The sequence below is a fragment of the Phyllosticta citriasiana genome (genome assembly GCF_038021145.1).
Source record: "Phyllosticta citriasiana strain CBS 120426 chromosome Unknown IWZ02scaffold_6, whole genome shotgun sequence".
NCBI lineage: Eukaryota > Fungi > Ascomycota > Dothideomycetes > Botryosphaeriales > Phyllostictaceae > Phyllosticta > Phyllosticta citriasiana.
The window spans coordinates 1323661-1339898 of NW_027117283.1; the positions used below are offsets into that span (position 1 = coordinate 1323661).

General features: G+C 53.4%; 5 protein-coding genes across 5 annotated transcripts; 1 reads left to right on the forward strand and 4 right to left on the reverse strand.

The window, feature by feature from the left end:
* Nucleotides 1-211: 211 nt before the first annotated feature.
* IWZ02DRAFT_490369 (uncharacterized protein) lies at nt 212-3149 on the forward strand (the record flags this gene model as incomplete). The annotated part of the gene is made up of 6 exons (XM_066769658.1): nt 212-315; nt 366-774; nt 831-1052; nt 1158-2624; nt 2675-2864; nt 2980-3149. 6 exons carry the CDS (start codon nt 212-214, stop codon nt 3147-3149), a joined length of 2562 nt encoding a protein of 853 aa, XP_066623165.1.
* A 390-nt stretch (nt 3150-3539) lies between these two features.
* Nucleotides 3540-4445, reverse strand: IWZ02DRAFT_432936 (uncharacterized protein; the record flags this gene model as incomplete). Its single annotated transcript, XM_066766250.1, has 3 exons — nt 3540-3670; nt 3730-3876; nt 4046-4445. 3 exons carry the CDS (start codon nt 4443-4445, stop codon nt 3540-3542), a joined length of 678 nt encoding a protein of 225 aa, XP_066623166.1.
* Nucleotides 4446-5048: 603 nt separating this feature from the next.
* On the reverse strand, nt 5049-6756 carry IWZ02DRAFT_499183 (uncharacterized protein). The gene is made up of 5 exons (XM_066770228.1): nt 6516-6756; nt 6349-6456; nt 5905-6296; nt 5785-5852; nt 5049-5731 (listed from the first exon to the last, which is right to left on the reverse strand). Exons 1-5 carry the CDS (start codon nt 6657-6659, stop codon nt 5304-5306), a joined length of 1140 nt encoding a protein of 379 aa, XP_066623167.1. The 5' UTR covers nt 6660-6756; the 3' UTR covers nt 5049-5303.
* Nucleotides 6757-9997: 3241 nt separating this feature from the next.
* On the reverse strand, nt 9998-11611 carry IWZ02DRAFT_450992 (uncharacterized protein). The gene is made up of 3 exons (XM_066767498.1): nt 11262-11611; nt 10584-11211; nt 9998-10527 (listed from the first exon to the last, which is right to left on the reverse strand). Exons 1-3 carry the CDS (start codon nt 11501-11503, stop codon nt 10207-10209), a joined length of 1191 nt encoding a protein of 396 aa, XP_066623168.1. The 5' UTR covers nt 11504-11611; the 3' UTR covers nt 9998-10206.
* Nucleotides 11612-14134: 2523 nt separating this feature from the next.
* Nucleotides 14135-16195, reverse strand: IWZ02DRAFT_259253 (putative lysosomal cobalamin transporter). Its single transcript, XM_066763310.1, has 2 exons — nt 15436-16195; nt 14135-15388 (listed from the first exon to the last, which is right to left on the reverse strand). Exons 1-2 carry the CDS (start codon nt 15989-15991, stop codon nt 14331-14333), a joined length of 1614 nt encoding a protein of 537 aa, XP_066623169.1. The 5' UTR covers nt 15992-16195; the 3' UTR covers nt 14135-14330.
* Between the last annotated feature and the right edge of the window lie 43 nt (nt 16196-16238).

Below are 16238 nucleotides of genomic sequence, written 5' to 3' on the forward strand. Positions count from 1 at the left end.
TTTTTACCGTCATCCTCTTGGTCGCTCTTTCGGCCTTTCTTGTTCCCTGTTTGATTCCTTTTGCTTCCCCCGGCATTCGTGCTTTCGGGAGCCGCAACAAATTGAGGGCATTGGAGCTTGTCGCAGTGTGAAGACACTCGACTTACCTACGTCTGATCTATTCAATCGAGTTTTCTCGTTCATCCAGGATTCGTGCAATTGGAAAGCCATCATGGATCGCACCAATCGTTTCCATCGCATGTCGGGGACTTACACTCGTGTGGAGTCCATGTCCGATAGGGACCTCTCTTCAGACTGGCGCGCTTCGTCCAACTAGTAAGTCATTGGCACCTGCCTCTGTTTCCGCAACTAACAGGGCCCAACAGCTCAGGCTCGAGGCGTCCCCAGGAGATAGAGCTTGAAGAGCAACCAAGCTCCCGCGAAAGGCCGGGCCTTGATCCCCTGGCGAATGCAAAGTATTCCAGCGTGGAGACCGCCGTCGAGGTACCCGCAGAAGATCACATAAAGTCGAGCTCATACGGTCTCCTCAACAATAGCACACTGGAAAATGCACACCAGTCGACTCGTCCAGGGAGCGGATGGTGGCAGGGGCAGATGCTCGTTGACAGGTCTCTTATGATCATGGCGAATACAATACTCTCCTTGGCACTCGTCATGATTGTCATATGCCTTGCATTGACGCCGAAATTTCGCAAGCATGTTGGGTGGTCTTCTTCGACGACGTCTATTGCCATTTTTTCGGGCAGCGAGACGCAGATAAAGAACTTGAGCGAGGTACGTCTGGTCTACATACCCTATCTTATACACGAACATGGCTTAAGTGCACATAGGGCATCAAATTCGTCATCAACATTGCTGCAACCGTCATCTTGAGCGCATCCAACACCTACCAGCAGTTGTTGACGTCACTGACGATCAAAGATTTGAAATTTGTCCTGACACATTTTGGGGATTCCCGCGTCGGCACCAATTCTCCGTTTGCCATTAAACATAAAAGGTCTGGTCACGCAAAAGCCTGGTGTGGCTGGATCTTCCTGGTGGCTACTTCCATGGTACGTACTGCCTTGTAGTGGATGTTGAAAGAAATGAACCACCTCGGAGGCCCCCTTTCGTTCGCCATGTACAATGAACGTGGGTTATATGTAACATTTCTACAGCCAATCCATCTTCTCGCCAACTCCGTCGTGGGAGTTGCCTATTATCCGGAGAACACAGTCTTTGAGCCAACGAAACCCACCCCTGACAAATACAATATGACTGCGGACGAATATTCGTACAACCGAATGCTTTTCAATCCCGACGACAATGCGTGGGTAGATTTCCGAATAGGTGCAAAATATCGTGATATTTACCTTAGAAATCCACCAGTAAGCTCCGATGATACCAATACTTGGCCTTATGTCGGCAGCTGCGGGAACCTGCGACAGGATCTGTTGGACACCGCCCCCAATCCTTTTAACGAATCTGCAAATAAATGCGGAAAAATCGTGGTTCGACGCATATACTACGACAAGGATGCCTGTGGGGCATTGTTTGGCAAGCTCAAAAACTATGATGAGGCAGAGTCGGAATACCTTGATTCAGCTTGTTGGAAATACTTGAAGGAGTGGCAGTACACAGCTTCCATGGCTCTTGAGAATCGCACTTGCCCTGGACTTTCTATCAAAGATCAATGTACCGGGTCCGACATTGGCTACGTTGCCTCAGAGGAGGAAGCTTGCAAGTCGTACAAGTTGGTCGTCAGGTTGCTCGCCGCTCTCATCCTTGCCGCTTGCACCTCGGCAAAAGCCATCTACATGGTCGCCAGCAACATGCGTTCTCGATCCAAGGTCAAGTCGCACTGCTTAACGTTTGGAGACGTCATAGTTGCGGCTGTTCTGGAGGACATTCGGATCCCGAGCGAATGCCTCGTCAACGGCGGCGATTTCCACCGGCGGACAGTCTCTCACACATGCCACAAGCACTGCGAAAAGGGCATCGTAACTTCAGCCACGGGCGACGAGATCGGCCACTGCCAAAAATGCAAAAAGTCCAACATTATCAACAACATGCCAGACCTTCCGTGGCCAACGCTGGCGACCAAGAGCAAAAAGAGCCTGATCGCCAATTTTGGCCAGACGGCTGTCACACAGATGCTTACCCTGTCCTTCGCCTCGACCGGCATGCTGGTGGCCTCCATATTTGTCGGACTGGGCTTTCAATCAACTTACCGGCTGCCCTTTTGTGCCGGCTGGACCACGTTTACCAAGGCATCGACGCGGCCCATGTTGATCACTAGCTTTGGCGGCAGCTTTAAATCTGGGCTGGGCCCTGAGATGTCGGCTTTTGCCGTGTCCAACGGCGCGCAGCTCATCTATTCGATGCTGTACCTTCTGCTTTTGTACAACATCTCGCTCATATGCATGGAGTATGAGTGGGGAAATTATGAGAAGAAGCGCAAGCGGTTGCGCTGCACAATTGTCAAGAGCGAGAACTTTGAGCAGTCGTATCTGCTCCAGATGCCAGCCAAGATCATGCTACCTATCGTCGCTTACAGTACGACCATGCACTGGCTGCTTGGCTTGGCTATCTACGCTGACGAGACGGTCATGGCGAGCGACTCCCGTCAGGATTCGGTTTACAAGGTACGTCTCGGCCCGTCCACGCATTTCTCTGGTTTTGACATTCAAGCCAGGTCGTCACGGTGCCGTCGGCGCTTTGGGGCTCCTTTGCTCTCATGCTCGTCATGACGTTCGCTTGTGGGTGGGCCTTTACGTACAGCCGTGAGGGATACATTCCGCAAATGTTTGGCTCCATGCGTGCCGTTTGCTCGGCCGCCAGCGAATTGAATGATTTTCCCAGAGAGGGGATAATGTGGGGAGACTGTGAGTCTTTCATTTCATTCTTCCAGCTTGGACCATTCTCACTTCTTCCTTGATTGTCTCCCTTGGCGCTGTGCGTCGAATGCTCCTCGGCTGCTGACTTGAACAACCTTCACAGTGACAGGAAAGCCCCCGGACGAGATTAAGGGCGCATGGCGGCATGCTGGGCTCTCGTCTGGGCCTGTCGACACGGTCATACCGAACGAGCTTTATGCTGGGAGACATGGCGAGCCTCACGATTACCCTGAAGAAGCACACGAGGCATTGGCTCGCAAGAAAAACGTCTGATGAGTTCGGCACGTATTTTTGGTGCGAGGCAGCTCGTGCGCTTTGACACAAGTCATGATCTTTGATCCTCATCGGTCTTCCCTTCTATCTTTGCCCTTCTGATGTCTCAACTAGCAGGCGAGCAGAGAACCGGCGATATGGAACGTACACGAGTACCTCAGGCAATCCGAGCAAGACAGTATTCTACAGCGCACAGTCTTCATTTGCGTAGATGCGGAAGAATTGGTACAGTAATTGAGAAATTCCAACCCGATTTGAGGCAGCTTTTCTCCACGGGAGAACCGAGAAGTGCCGGCTCGTTTTACCACCCATAGTTGTTCTAACCCCTCACATCATTGTCATACCCCGACGAAATCCACCTCGATGTTTCCCACGCGCCCAGACACTGTCTCAAAGGAAGCCGAAAACACGCTCCAGCACAGCGCCGCCGTATCCGCCCATGGCCGCGCTCTGGAAAACGGCAAGGACGCCGCCGGCAGGAACCCATCCGAAGAAAGACAGCGTGGCGGCAGCCAGCGAACCTGAACGATGCGTTTGTCAGTCAAGGTTGAATGGACACAGGAAGCATTGGTCTGCTTACCGGCTATGATGCCTCCAGGGCCGAAGCCAGCGAGACCGAGCAGAGGACCAAGGAGAAAGAACGGCATGTTGTGACTGGTGAGAAGCTGCGAGTGCGACTGGTGTTTCGAGGCGAAGTAGAGGATGAGAGCAGCGGGTGTTGTGGTCTCTTTCCGCTTTCAGAGAGCATGGTAGCGGGGCTGGCCGTTTTGACCAGCAGACGACAGATGAACGTAGAGCGCCATTCCAAGCAAGCCTCCTGTAGAAACCACGCGTCAGCAAATCTTCGACGCGTCTCGAATGTGGTAGGTAGGTAGGTAGTCAAGTTGAGCACTTACCAGCAGCAGCCGCACTGGCAGCGACGCCGGCCGCGACGCCGCCGGGCGAATACACAACGACGACGGCGCAAAGCGCAGCAATACAAGTGAACAAAAGAGCTGCTTGCCCCGGATGCTCCTCGATCCAGAATTCGGTGTTGTGGAAGAGCATCTCGGCGTTGATGCCCGCCAGAACGAGCAGCGGGCGGACGGCGAAGTAGATGGGCCTGGGGCATAGCAGCCAGAAGACGAGCTCGTACTTGTGCGTTTTGGTCCAGTTCCAGGCGTGGCGGGGCACTTGGCGCCAGTTGATGGTGCGGATGCTGTCTGCCATGTCGTGACACTCTGTCTGGATGAAGTGTCTGGTCTTGATGATGGCTGAAGAGAGTAGAGCTTGCATGGGAGTGCTGGGTACGGGCATGGTGAAAGAGAGCTGGACAAGCGTGTTTTTTGCGAGAGGCACTCATTGATAGTTTCGAGCATTATCTTCAGGAAACACACGGTAGCAAACGGGGCAAAGGTGAGAGTGACTGAGGTGAAAGACAACAACAACAACAACAACAACAGAGCAAACAACAACAAAGAAAGAACCTCAGCAATCATCCCCAACGTCCCGCCCAAGGCGAGCAGCGCCAATGAAAAAAGCGAGTAGTGGTAGGTGCCCGTGGAAAACAACAAAAATTCTGCCAGAGGAGCTCCCGAAGGAACTTCATGCCAGGCAGCCGCCGCGATGTGCAATGCAGGGCGTCCTGGCAGCTGGAACCGCCAGCTTGAGCGCGGCCAGCCCAGCAAGGTAAGTGTAAAGAAGAAGAAGAAGAGGAGGAAAAGAGTTCGTTAGATGCGCGACGACGCCGTTTTTATAGCTACAGGTATGGCTGCTGGTGGCTCGTGCGGCGTCGCTTGTGCTGCGCCTGCCCTATGCCGGATTGGGAAGGAGGGTGCGCCTGGAGGGGCGTTGGGGAAGGCGCTGGGAAGTGGGCGCAACCATTGAGGTGGTCACGGCGGCAATGGATCTTGGATTACTCTTCGAACACTGGCTTGGCCCATGACTACGACATCATGGACGTGAGCCTGGTATACCGAGTTGTCTCTAACGTTCATGCGCCACACAGAAAAAGCCACACAGCGGTCGAAGTCAAACAGCGCTCAAGCTCCAAGAGAACCGGGCAAAGTCGTCTCAGTATTCGTGTCCCATGTCGTCGTCTCAACACCAAACGCCTCACTATGCCAGAAGCGCAGAAAAAGTCGTCAATTTCGTCTCTTCCACTCTCCCCTCTCATCATATCGAACCATGCGGCGACGACGCGGCCGAAGACGACGACGACGCATGGCTGTGCTGCTCACGCACCGAAAAGGCCTTTGTGACCTTGATGACGTTGGCGTTGCCCTGCTCGCCGGCCAACGTCACGTCGTCGTCGTCGCTGGTGCCGCTCTGCGAGCGCACCGTCTCGGTGACGGTCAGATTCTTGCCGTACGCCGAGCCGCCGTCGAGCTGGTACACTTCGGAATTGCGGTTCATGGTGTTGCCGGCCCCCGTCCTCGATTGCAGCGTCTTCCTTTGGTTGTTGGCGCGGCTGCTTTCGTTTTGTGACTCGAAGCCAACGAAGTTTAGCTTGCGCAGGAATGGCCGCAGCGAGGCTAGACAGGACGCCGTCATGCCCAGGCCGACTTCGACTACGGTCAGGAAGAGGGCCGGCGCGATGAGCCCTGCAGAATCATCAGTACCTGCCGGGTTCGATTAAAGAAGCTTGTCGTCTTACAAAGCGGGTCATGTTTGTCTCCAAGCGTCTTGACGTATTTGATGCGGATAATATTGACAACGGCAGCACTGCGTCCCGTCAGCAAGATCGCCACCTCTCTTTGCCTTCTTCCCAACTTACCTTACACCGAGGCTTAGGACGAACATGAGTGCGCCCTTGGTCTTGCGCGGCATGTTCAAGTTCCAGAACATGATCCACGGCAGCGTCGCATACACAACGTCGAGGATGATGGTGGCCGAGCACACCGAGTACCCAATGACCACCAGCGCCGTCCAACTGAAGCACTTGCCCTCCTTGTGCGGCAACACCTGCTCCCACGCATACGTGACCGGCCGGCAATGCAGCAGAAAGAGGCAGAAGCTCGTGATCGTCACGATGATGTTGGCAATCATGGAGAAGTAGAGAAAGTAGACGTATCGGCGCTGCACCACCAGCCGCAGCAGCGTCGAGCTGATGGATAGCTTGATGATACCGTTCAACCAGATGTACGACATTTCAAACATGCTCAAATACTGAAATCAGTGTTAGATGGGGAGGCTTGACAAATTTGGAGAACACATCTACCTTTATCGCCGGAACGATATTGATTGGCGGTTGGATATCGAGGAGGTGTTTTCCGATCCCATAATGCGTCCCCATCTTCAGGAAGGCAACAAAGACGAAATATACAACCTGCGAGCAGCATCAGCCACCATTTCGAAAAACGTTTCTTGTTTTTCTGGACGACTGACCAAGGCAAGTACCATTATCCCATCGTCCCAGCCAAAGTTTCGCACTACAAATGCCCGCGTATAGGATCGCAGGCACACAAGTATCGTACAAAGCACCAGGAAGAAGTATGCCGCTCCCATGAGCTTGTCACCTCTGTTCGCCATGACGGGCAGAGGGAAGACGGAGCGCGCTGATTAGAGTCCAAGGAGTGGAGACTGTGGAGGAGCGTGTGTATGAAGGAGAGAAAGAGAAAGATGTGAGAGCTGGCTGGAGAACACTGGAGGGAGAGAGAGAGAGGGAGCAGGAAAGAAAGGGCTTGGGGTCAATTGGGGAGGGGGATGAGACACGCGCAACGCAAAGTAAAGGGATCTTTACCGAAAAAGACGTATGCCATCAACCACTGATTCCCAAAAGACCAATGGCGATCTTGAAGGATCTCCGTCGATGAAGACGGCTCCTCGGAGGAAGGCTGGAGCTGGAGCCACGCTGCCCTGTCCCCCAGAGCCCTGCGACGAGGCGCTCCAACTATGCCCGTTGCATCCACGGATGAAAGCTGTCCCAGTAAGGCTCTGGGTGCTTTACGTTGGCAGAATATTGCTCCACCCAATCATCCAGCTTGCTTCCCTCGCTGCACCTGTCGATTGGACGAATTCGCCCGGCACCTAGGATAGCCACCTGGAATCTCATCTTCCCTTTTACGTTAGCTTCATTGATTTGCGCTGGCCGCGTGAAAGGGCTACGGATCAATTCAAGGTTCTGCGACTATTGCGGCGGGATTAAGAATACGATGTAATGGTTAGCAGGTCTTCGCGCCCTCTCTTCAACAGACAGCACGTTCGACGCTCTGACAACAGCGAAGGTGATCTGGGCGAAACAGACGGCTGATGAATTCCAGCCCCAGCCGGGCTGGCTGACTACGCTTCGGGTCGCGTCAATCTCCTGCAAGTGTGTGGGCAGCAGCGGTCCGTCCCGACATCTGCATTGCGCCAGACAAATGAATAGCGATAGCCCTACGAGTACAGCCGATTGGGTAGACAGTGAACGAGTCAAGAGCGAAGCCGTGTCCAAAGCCGACTCTGAAGCCCCGTCACACCATAACAAGTGAACATGTCGCCCAGCACGAGAGCTTCTAGAACGATCTATTGGCTCTCAGAGCAGCTGGGAGCGGTTCTCTGGTCTCTCCCGCAGATGGCGCTTTCCGATAACCTGTTGGAGAAGCTAACGAGTTTTCGACTAGATGCGCCGGTATTTGTGGTCGCTGGAGCCCTCTATTGCCGCAACCGAACATGAAGCATCTCAGAAGTTTAGGATACCATGTGCCTTATCGAATTTATAGACGTCCCTCGACTTGCGAGCTGCCTGCGCAATGACAGCTCGTCTGTGCAACGCTGGCTTCGAGCCGTTGGACAGCAAACATGCTATGCGTCTTCAAAAGTCTCAGAGAAGTCCTACCGGCGCATCATGTTGACAGGCCGCCAGGGACCTATTGAGGCAGAGGGGAGGACCCTTGCCGAACTCCTCGGTCCGAGATGCACTGTTGAGGGACAGCTGACGGAAAAGGAGCTAACCCGATGAGGAAAGTTTAGCTGCAGCCAGCCTTGGATCCAAAACTTGCTTGTTCAGCAGATATTGACAGCCCTCTGTTCCGGCGAGCAGGACGCGCAAGCCGAATTTGTTTCAGCTCACGCATCATTGGGAGACTTTGCTTGAGCTCTTGGTGATCTTGGAGTGCGCCAGAGGGAACTTGTGTCGATCAGCCAAGTCGGTTCAAGAAGAATGGTGTTGATTGCCAGGAATCAGCGATGCGAAAGCGACGGGGTTTGGATGAGCAAACTTTTTGCTTTTTCGCAGGTTCCAATACTAATCCCTTCGACCCGCATGCAATGCCTGTCTCCCTGCTTGCTTTCCTCGGACCAACGCAGCATCCGCACGACCCGTCCAAGCTGTTGGTCAGGTACGGCTCGAAACCAACATCCCTCGATCAAGTTCCGTGCCGGGCCTGGTGACCACAACTGTGTTTCTGCTCGCGGGACGGTCGCAAGCAGAAGGAAAATCGGACGACGCACGATTGGACTCTTGGATGCCGCCAGAGAGGGAGTGACTTCTCGGCGCATAGACGGCAGCGGGCTTCTCGAAGACAACAGTCTGTGTCGATTCCATGCGCACTAACGCAGGGCACGGCGTCCGAGAGACAGACTCTGAAGCCCAGCCGATGGCCAAGCCGAATGGGCTGGCTGCATCTAGCTCAACATCATCGACTACCATCGGCAGCACGGCCTGCGACGACCTCAGCAAAACTCTCTCCGCGGCGGACGTACGATCATGGCCGTGCCGCACGTAAGCACACTCAAAACTCACCAGCTCACCACCTGCCGGATGAGATGGCCCCTTAGTTTTGCCTCTCTCGGGCGATGATGCCCAAAGCCAGGGCGCCGTCCGACCCAGCGCGGAAAGGGCGCTAAGCCCAAAGCGTCGCCTGTTCGTCTTCTCTCGCAACCCTAATCATCGCCATTCCACCTCGCTGGGTGGGCCCAGCCGGCTTTTGCCGGACGCTGTTGCGTGTTGCCTTTGCCACCTTCGAAGCAGCAGCTCTTGATTTGACATGTAGGTATACTGTACAGTAGCTGCACCTCTGTGTAGCCATGTATGCGCGAGCGGTTGCAAAAGTCCATCATTGTGCGATTTAACCGCCAAAACAATTCACGGTGTTGTCTGCAGCGAGTGAGCCGCTCAATCAAATTTTGTCCCAACTTTCACCGTGTCAGGCGTTTTGGTAGAAAATAGATGCTCCACTCGCGCGGACTGTTCAACTCAATTCGGACCAGAAGGTGACAAGGTACCTCTCTCAAACAAGGCTGGAAACACAGTATTCAGTATCAGGCTCCAAACGTACAACCTTTTCTTCTCTTCTCCTCCTTGGCTGTCCGTCCATGGGCTGACGTATACTGCCCGTACTACGGCAGCAACTGCTCCGCCCTCCCCCCTTTTGACATCCGTCCGCCTCCATCATCGTGTTCATCGAGCACAAAGAAAACTCGACTGATCATAACCCAGTCAGTTCTGATTCCCCCGGCTGGCTGGCAGCCTGCGCTGCGCTGCACCACCCGGAGAGCAGCTCGTGCACGTCATGAATATGCATGTTGCCCAGCTAGCCAGCCAGCCTGTCAACCCTTCCTTCCTGCAGCGATATACGGGAGTCAGCTGGGCAGCAGCGCCGCGTCAACACATGCTTTTACGCTCGCTGGGAATTGACCCCGCCCCTGGTGCAAATGCCGTATTGGGGAGTTAAGAGATGCGGAGTAAGGAACACCGTCAGGGATAGGAGAGAGTGTGTGGATGGGTGCCATAGGTCGGGAATGGCCGGGTAAGGCTTGTTAATTCCTTGTCCTCAGTATTTGCTAGCCAGCGAAGGTCATGTAGCAAATACACGTCAAGTCATTGTGAACCTTCTCGTCATGATTAGTAGGTGCACTCACGACGATGAACCTGATAGCTGAAACAACGAGTTTATACGTCTCGATCCACAATGAAGAACACGTAGAAAGCGAAAAATAAGCAGACACAATCTGTTACCGCACCGAGCGCGGATAAACTACAGCAAACGAACCAGATTACACAATTCCAAACCAATTGTCCGTTATGATGAGCATCAACATCATCACCCCCAACGTGTCACCTTGAAACAAATCCACTAGATCCTGTAGTACACACTCAGGCCTTAAGAGCGCGAAACATCCTGTGTTTATAGCCACCACCGGTACCAGAACCGGATTCACCATTTTTCGGAGGTTGTTGCTGCTGGGTGTTTTTCTGGGTGTTTTGCTGGGTGTTCTGCTGGGTGTTCTGCTGGGTGTTCTGCTGGGTGTTCGGCGGGGCGTTCTGCTGGGTGTTTTTCTGCGTCGTTTCTAACTCATTGGTTGACGGAGGACTTTGCGGAGGGGAACCTGACTGAGGGTTGGACGCAAGAGAAGTAGTTTCAGGGCCGCCAGTACCAGGCTCTCCCTTTTTATCAGTGTAGGCATATTGACCGCACTATACTTTGTTAAAACACATCCCCTTCTGGCAACAGTGAAGACTCCAAAACTTACAGAGGCAAAGGTCACGATGTCAACAGAAGTTTTGACGTCTTTGAGACATGCATGGGCTTCCCGATCGTTACCGCACCTGAACGCCCTGCCCTCACTCCCAGTAGACGACTGCTCGCCGGTAGATTCGGAGGGATTGGAACTTGGCGCCGTTTGTTGCGTACTTAGTTGAGTGTTTGGCTGAGTGTTTGGCTGAGGGTTTGACTGAGGGTTTGGCTGGGGATTTGACTGAGTGGTTTTCTGGTTGTACATCGGAGGGTTCTGCTGATTTGGAGTTGTAGGAGGGGGATTATTGGTATTCGTCTTCAGGGCCGTGGATGGAGATCCCGCGGCTCCGGCTAGAGATGCTGGCTCATCACCAATACCGTCGTGCATGCCAATAGTCTCCACCCAGAAGAGGCCATCGTAAGTATGTCCAAGCGAAACGTCGGGCGAGCAGCCTGCGAAGTAGCCCGAAATCTGGGTTACATCACCAGTTGCTTGAAGATTCTCGTCGAGTTTCGGCACACGGTAAAAGGTGAGATTTTTATTGCAAAATTCCTCGATACTCTCAGATAGTAGCTGTCGTTGCGTGCAGAACGGGAGACCGTACGCCCAGGCAACAATGACACCATCAAGGTCGGTGTGCGAACTGAAGCGACAGTCAATATATCGAATCGGTATGCGGAAATAATCACTTACACCTCTTTCGCCAATAGGAGGGAGTAAGCGGATCCAACCGGAGAGACAGGGGGAAGAGGCTCACCCACCCCGACCTTACCTCCAACTGTGCTCAATCCGGATTGTTCGGTGGTCGGCGCAGTGCTCTGTGTTTGCTGACCAACGTTGGCGTCCGTGCCAGCAGGTGTCTGGGCCCAAGGCAAGGCGAGGGCGCCACCTGCGAAGATTGAGACGAGAAACGCTTTGCCGAACCCGTACTGCATCGTAAATACTACCCTTGGCGTGAAGAGAGGAAAAACGATTGAGTATTGAAAGAGCGATGGTATAGGTCAACGTTAACAGGTAAAGCAACTCTTTGTATATATAGTGTACACGGCTGGAAAGCCTCACCAGAGGTCCCGTATTCTTAGAACAAATAGATTGCAGGATTTGCACTAGGCAATCTTACCGGCTTCGGGAATCATTTCTACAGCGACAGCGAGGTGCAGATGCCCCATGTAGCTTGGCCGCGGAGACAAGGAGCGACAGGGTCTGGGGTAATGGATAATTGGCCTGGTGGAGCAAACTCATTGCCTCCGCTCAAAAGCCGCCTGCGGCCAATGCTTAGGAGCGCGCTTGGGAAGGTAGACTTGCAGCGTGACAAGGCTGTGGTTGAGACCGTGCATGGACGAGCATCAGGTATTGGTCATTGCCCTTCTCCACCCACAGCTGTTTACCCGGCTTCCGAAAGTACCGATTTCTTGAGTTTCCCTGTAGGCCAGGGAGCTCGCTGCCTTGTGGTAACAGCGTTGAATTGTGATTTGCGAAAACCCATGAAAATGCATGCTGTAGTCAACGGGCAGACCGAGGCCAAGGTTGTTCTGGAAACCAGGGTCTCGCAGTGGCGGCGGGGACATCCACTCGGTCATGCTGCATGGCCACCACTGGCGCCTTTGGCGTCGACAAGATTTTTGGCTCTGCGTTCCTGCATACGACGAGGTCTTGGGGCCTAGGTACAGCTGCCATGGCATGTTTGGCTCATCTGATAGTTTGTCAACCGTTCCTAGCTCTTGTTGATACGCTTGGCCTCTTGCAGGCCTCACGACCCGTTCCTGGATCTAAGAAACAATGCGGCATCGACAGTCCAAACTTTGCTATGCAACCATGCTAGAGCTCGCATTTGCGGTATACTCGAGTGAGTGGGAATGACATGACAACTTCCTCAGTTTCGTAGCTTCGCTCCGGGAGGAGTACGCGTATTCCCGCTTTGGAATGACACGCTGCTGCCGAGGGGCCAGCCAAGAGCATCCACAGCAATGTATGCTAGAGGATCGATGCCTGAGGTGCGCGAGGGCCGTTCCGTCCGTAGCCGATTAGTCAGTCCAAGAGGTAGGGGAGGAGGAGTGCCATGTTAGACGTTCCGCAAGAGCCTATTCCATCATGGTTATTACTCGCAAGGTTCTGGAGCCGTAAGCACATCAACAGGAGAACGCGGTGAATTTGGCCGCATGCATGAAAGACTTTTGCATGGAAATGACGCTTCGTGTCGCTCTCCACACTCTGGCAAAAACGTGTGCGCTGCGTAGTGCGGGTGGAGCTCTTGACCTGTTTCCGTTAGCTTGGTTGCCCGGGGACGTTGGATTTACCCCTGTTGCGACAAGAAATCACAGACCCAAGATTCCCGTCGCAGCCTTGCAGGCTCGCATTAGTAGCCTTAAAACCCTGACTAACTATTTTTGTTCTATCAGCGATCTTTCCCATCACAATTGGCCACCACATTCAGAGCCTCAAGGCACCACGTCGGTCATTTGCAAAACCAGCACCGTGGGCCGCATTTGTTGGACAGGCAGGCGGCTAAAAAGGCAAGAAAAGGTGCACGTCAGAATTGTTGGCCACGGGAAACAGAAAGCTCGTTGCCACTACCAGAACAGGCAAGGTCGCACAGCATGGGAACGCTGCCAACACCAAGACAATTTTGCGGGAAGACCGTTGAAGTGGCCTTGATCTCGTGGTCGCCGCAGCATGGCAGGTGTGACGAATGATGTGATCCCACAAGTTGCGCCATGAAGTACAATTCGGGTCTCCGAGCTTTGTTTACCCCTGGTTGATAGACTTGTCTGCTTGTCCACGTCGCGGTAAAAGGCGAAATTTGAAGAGCTTAACCCCATCGTGTTTACCAAATGAGGACTTTGGCCTGAAAATGTGCGTTCATAGCGTGCCTTCGATCTTTAAACTTTGTTATCTGCCAGAGAGTTGCAGAATGCGAGCCAGGTACCTGTGCTTCGCGCACGTCCAATTCTGGCCTTTGCGAACAACCAAGTTGAGCGGACTTTCGCCTTAGAGTTGCGCACGGCAGCACAAGATCCGTTATTTTGTTGTGCTACAGACTGTGGCCTTTGTGGATCGGCCCTCCTGAGCGCCCGAAACTCTGTGAAATGAAGCTAGAGTCGTCCCATTGGCAAGAACTCAGGTAGCCACCTAGGGGAATTTGCAGCTTTGCGCTCATCAACTGGTTTCGGAACAGGGAAGCAGTCGGTAAAGAAGGCTTGATCGACCGCCGGAAAACGGTGGCCCTCTTGTTCTGATTGGAGACTTACTGAGCTTGGCAGGTACACTCGATGGCTATGCTTTGGAACAGTCTCAAGGTGCGGATGCTTCCAGCAAGAAGCCCCAGGAACCAAAGCATGATTAGCAACACACGCCACTCGGTGGGAATTCATTTTCTTCTATTTCGCTGCTCATCCGCGCGAAACCATCCATGATTGGGATATTAAACTAGGAAATAAGACCATGGCGACTAACTCCAAGAAGGGGACCGTATCGACGAGTCAGAGATAGAGATTTATACGTAGGCGCTTAAACACCATAAGCGAAGGGATAATCACCATTGCGTGTCTCGCGAGCTAGTGCCATCACCGTCAGTGGCACCGTAACGCGCAGCCCTTGCTTTGGAACGACCAGTAATGTCTTGCCAGGTAGCGTTGAAGCGGCGGCCAGTACTAGCCAGCAGGCCTTCCTCTTCTTCTTCTTCGAGGTCAGCATCGAGCTGGTTGGTGTCAAGCTTTGGAGTGCGGAATATGGTGGTGACGAAGAAAATGAGGTAAATTGCTGTCAAGCGTGAGCGTGAATGCGCAATCTCGCATGGTGACCATTCAACTTACCGAGAAACGCGAATTGAGCCCAAAAGTCAACCACTCCAAAGAAGGGGAAATTAACGGTCACCCGGTTGATGAAAGTGCTGACCACGCTTGGCGTGCAGACATCCTTTGCGACTGGGTTCTCCGCCAGCTCTGTGCATTGTTTGATCGCACTTTTGTTGTTGGAGCAATCTGGTTGTCCACCAGGAATCTGTGCAGGTCGGTCGCAGTATGTCTGTGGGCCCCATGTCGAGTATTGAGGAGCAATTATCATCGCAACGGAGTAGTTGATGGCCAATACGATCAACGTCAAGAGGACTGTTGACAGCAAAAGCGCTTGCGGGCTAGTGTGGCCTTTGCGGATGCGGAAGATGGTAACCCACAAAAATCGAATACCAACTGTTGCGATGCCCACAACCGAGGAGCAGAATAAGAACAGGAAGAGGAAGAAGAAAATTATGTAATCAATGGGGAAGACCTTAGCAGATTGGACCAAGATCCAGTTGATGGGCTGGAAAATGTTGATGTGACCCAGAACGTATCCACATCCGGCCTTGCATATGGAGTTTTTGGCCTTGTCGATGCCCGTTATAAGCATAGATGCAAAGATGATAAGAGCGAGAAGCACCAACAGAACCCCACCGAGGAGCTTCAAGGGTCTGAAGACGGCTTCGATCTTGATCCAAGTCTTGACCAACCAGCTGCGATCTTGGCCGCTAGACTCCGCGGCGAGACGTTCCCGTCGAACAAGCGTACGTTCTTCACGCAAAAGAGCCTCGAGCTCCCGCCTGTCACGGGAATCCAGGCCATCTTGATGACCTTCGTTGCGGCGCTCGAGTTGCCTCTGTCTTTCGCGATTGGATTCAAGCTGAGCAGCTGAGCTTTCAAAAAGAGTCGGCACTGAGACTGAGGGAGCGGATTTGATCATTGCGACAGGCAGCAGAGCCAGACCACTTGCTGTGTAAAGTGTGTATACCAGCGTTCCGACGGTGATTAGTAGACCGAGAGCAAAGGTAAGGGCTCTCTCTCCGTCTAGTAAAGGTCAGCAATTTTGTGTTTTGAGAGGCAATTAAACATACGATTCTCGGCCAGCAGGTTTTTGAAATAGTCGAGATCCACATGTTTTTGCTTGGTGCTCCTCGCGGCCGGGACGAAGAAGCCGACGAGAAACAGAATCACTACCAATGCTACAAAGGCAATGGTGTACTTGAGGGCGCCCCAGATTCGGCCTCCGACATTCTGGGTTCCCTCGGCCTCTGCTCCCTCGTCATATTCCTCATAGAAAAAGTACGTGAAAGGGACGACCAAGAGACAGAGGACTGCGTCCAAAGAGTACAGCGTGTAGTAGACGACCTTGAGGGTGAAGACGATGTCATCGACCTTGTCGGGCGTGGCCCAATCCTTTCTGCGACCTTGTTTGGAGATGTTGGTTGATGAGACGAGGGCAACATCAACAGGCATGAGCAGGACAGTGGCAAGTAGGGCGCTTGTGGTGAAGATGCAGATTGTCGTAACCGAGGCGGCGCGATCTCGCGGAGTCTGGTAGAGGTAGACAAAGATGGAGGCGATTGCCAGCAGGATGACGATGGCGACGGCGTAGGCCACCCAGATCAAGCTGGTCTGAATGAGGGCCATGGCGAGGATGGAGCGGAGGTCGAGAGTGGTGATTGAGTCGCCGGGGCAGGATGAGGATGAAAGGGCGACATGCGTGAGCGAGAATGGAAGCAAAGGAGGGTGGATAGGTAGGTCGAAGCCTGCTTTGGGGAGCTGACCTGACCCGGCTGGACGTTCAGTTGACGGCGGCGATGACGCCAGAGGGGATGCAGTGAGGACGGCCCGGGAGCTGGAGCTCGGGCCATTTGGTGGGGCCTGCGCGCGAGCT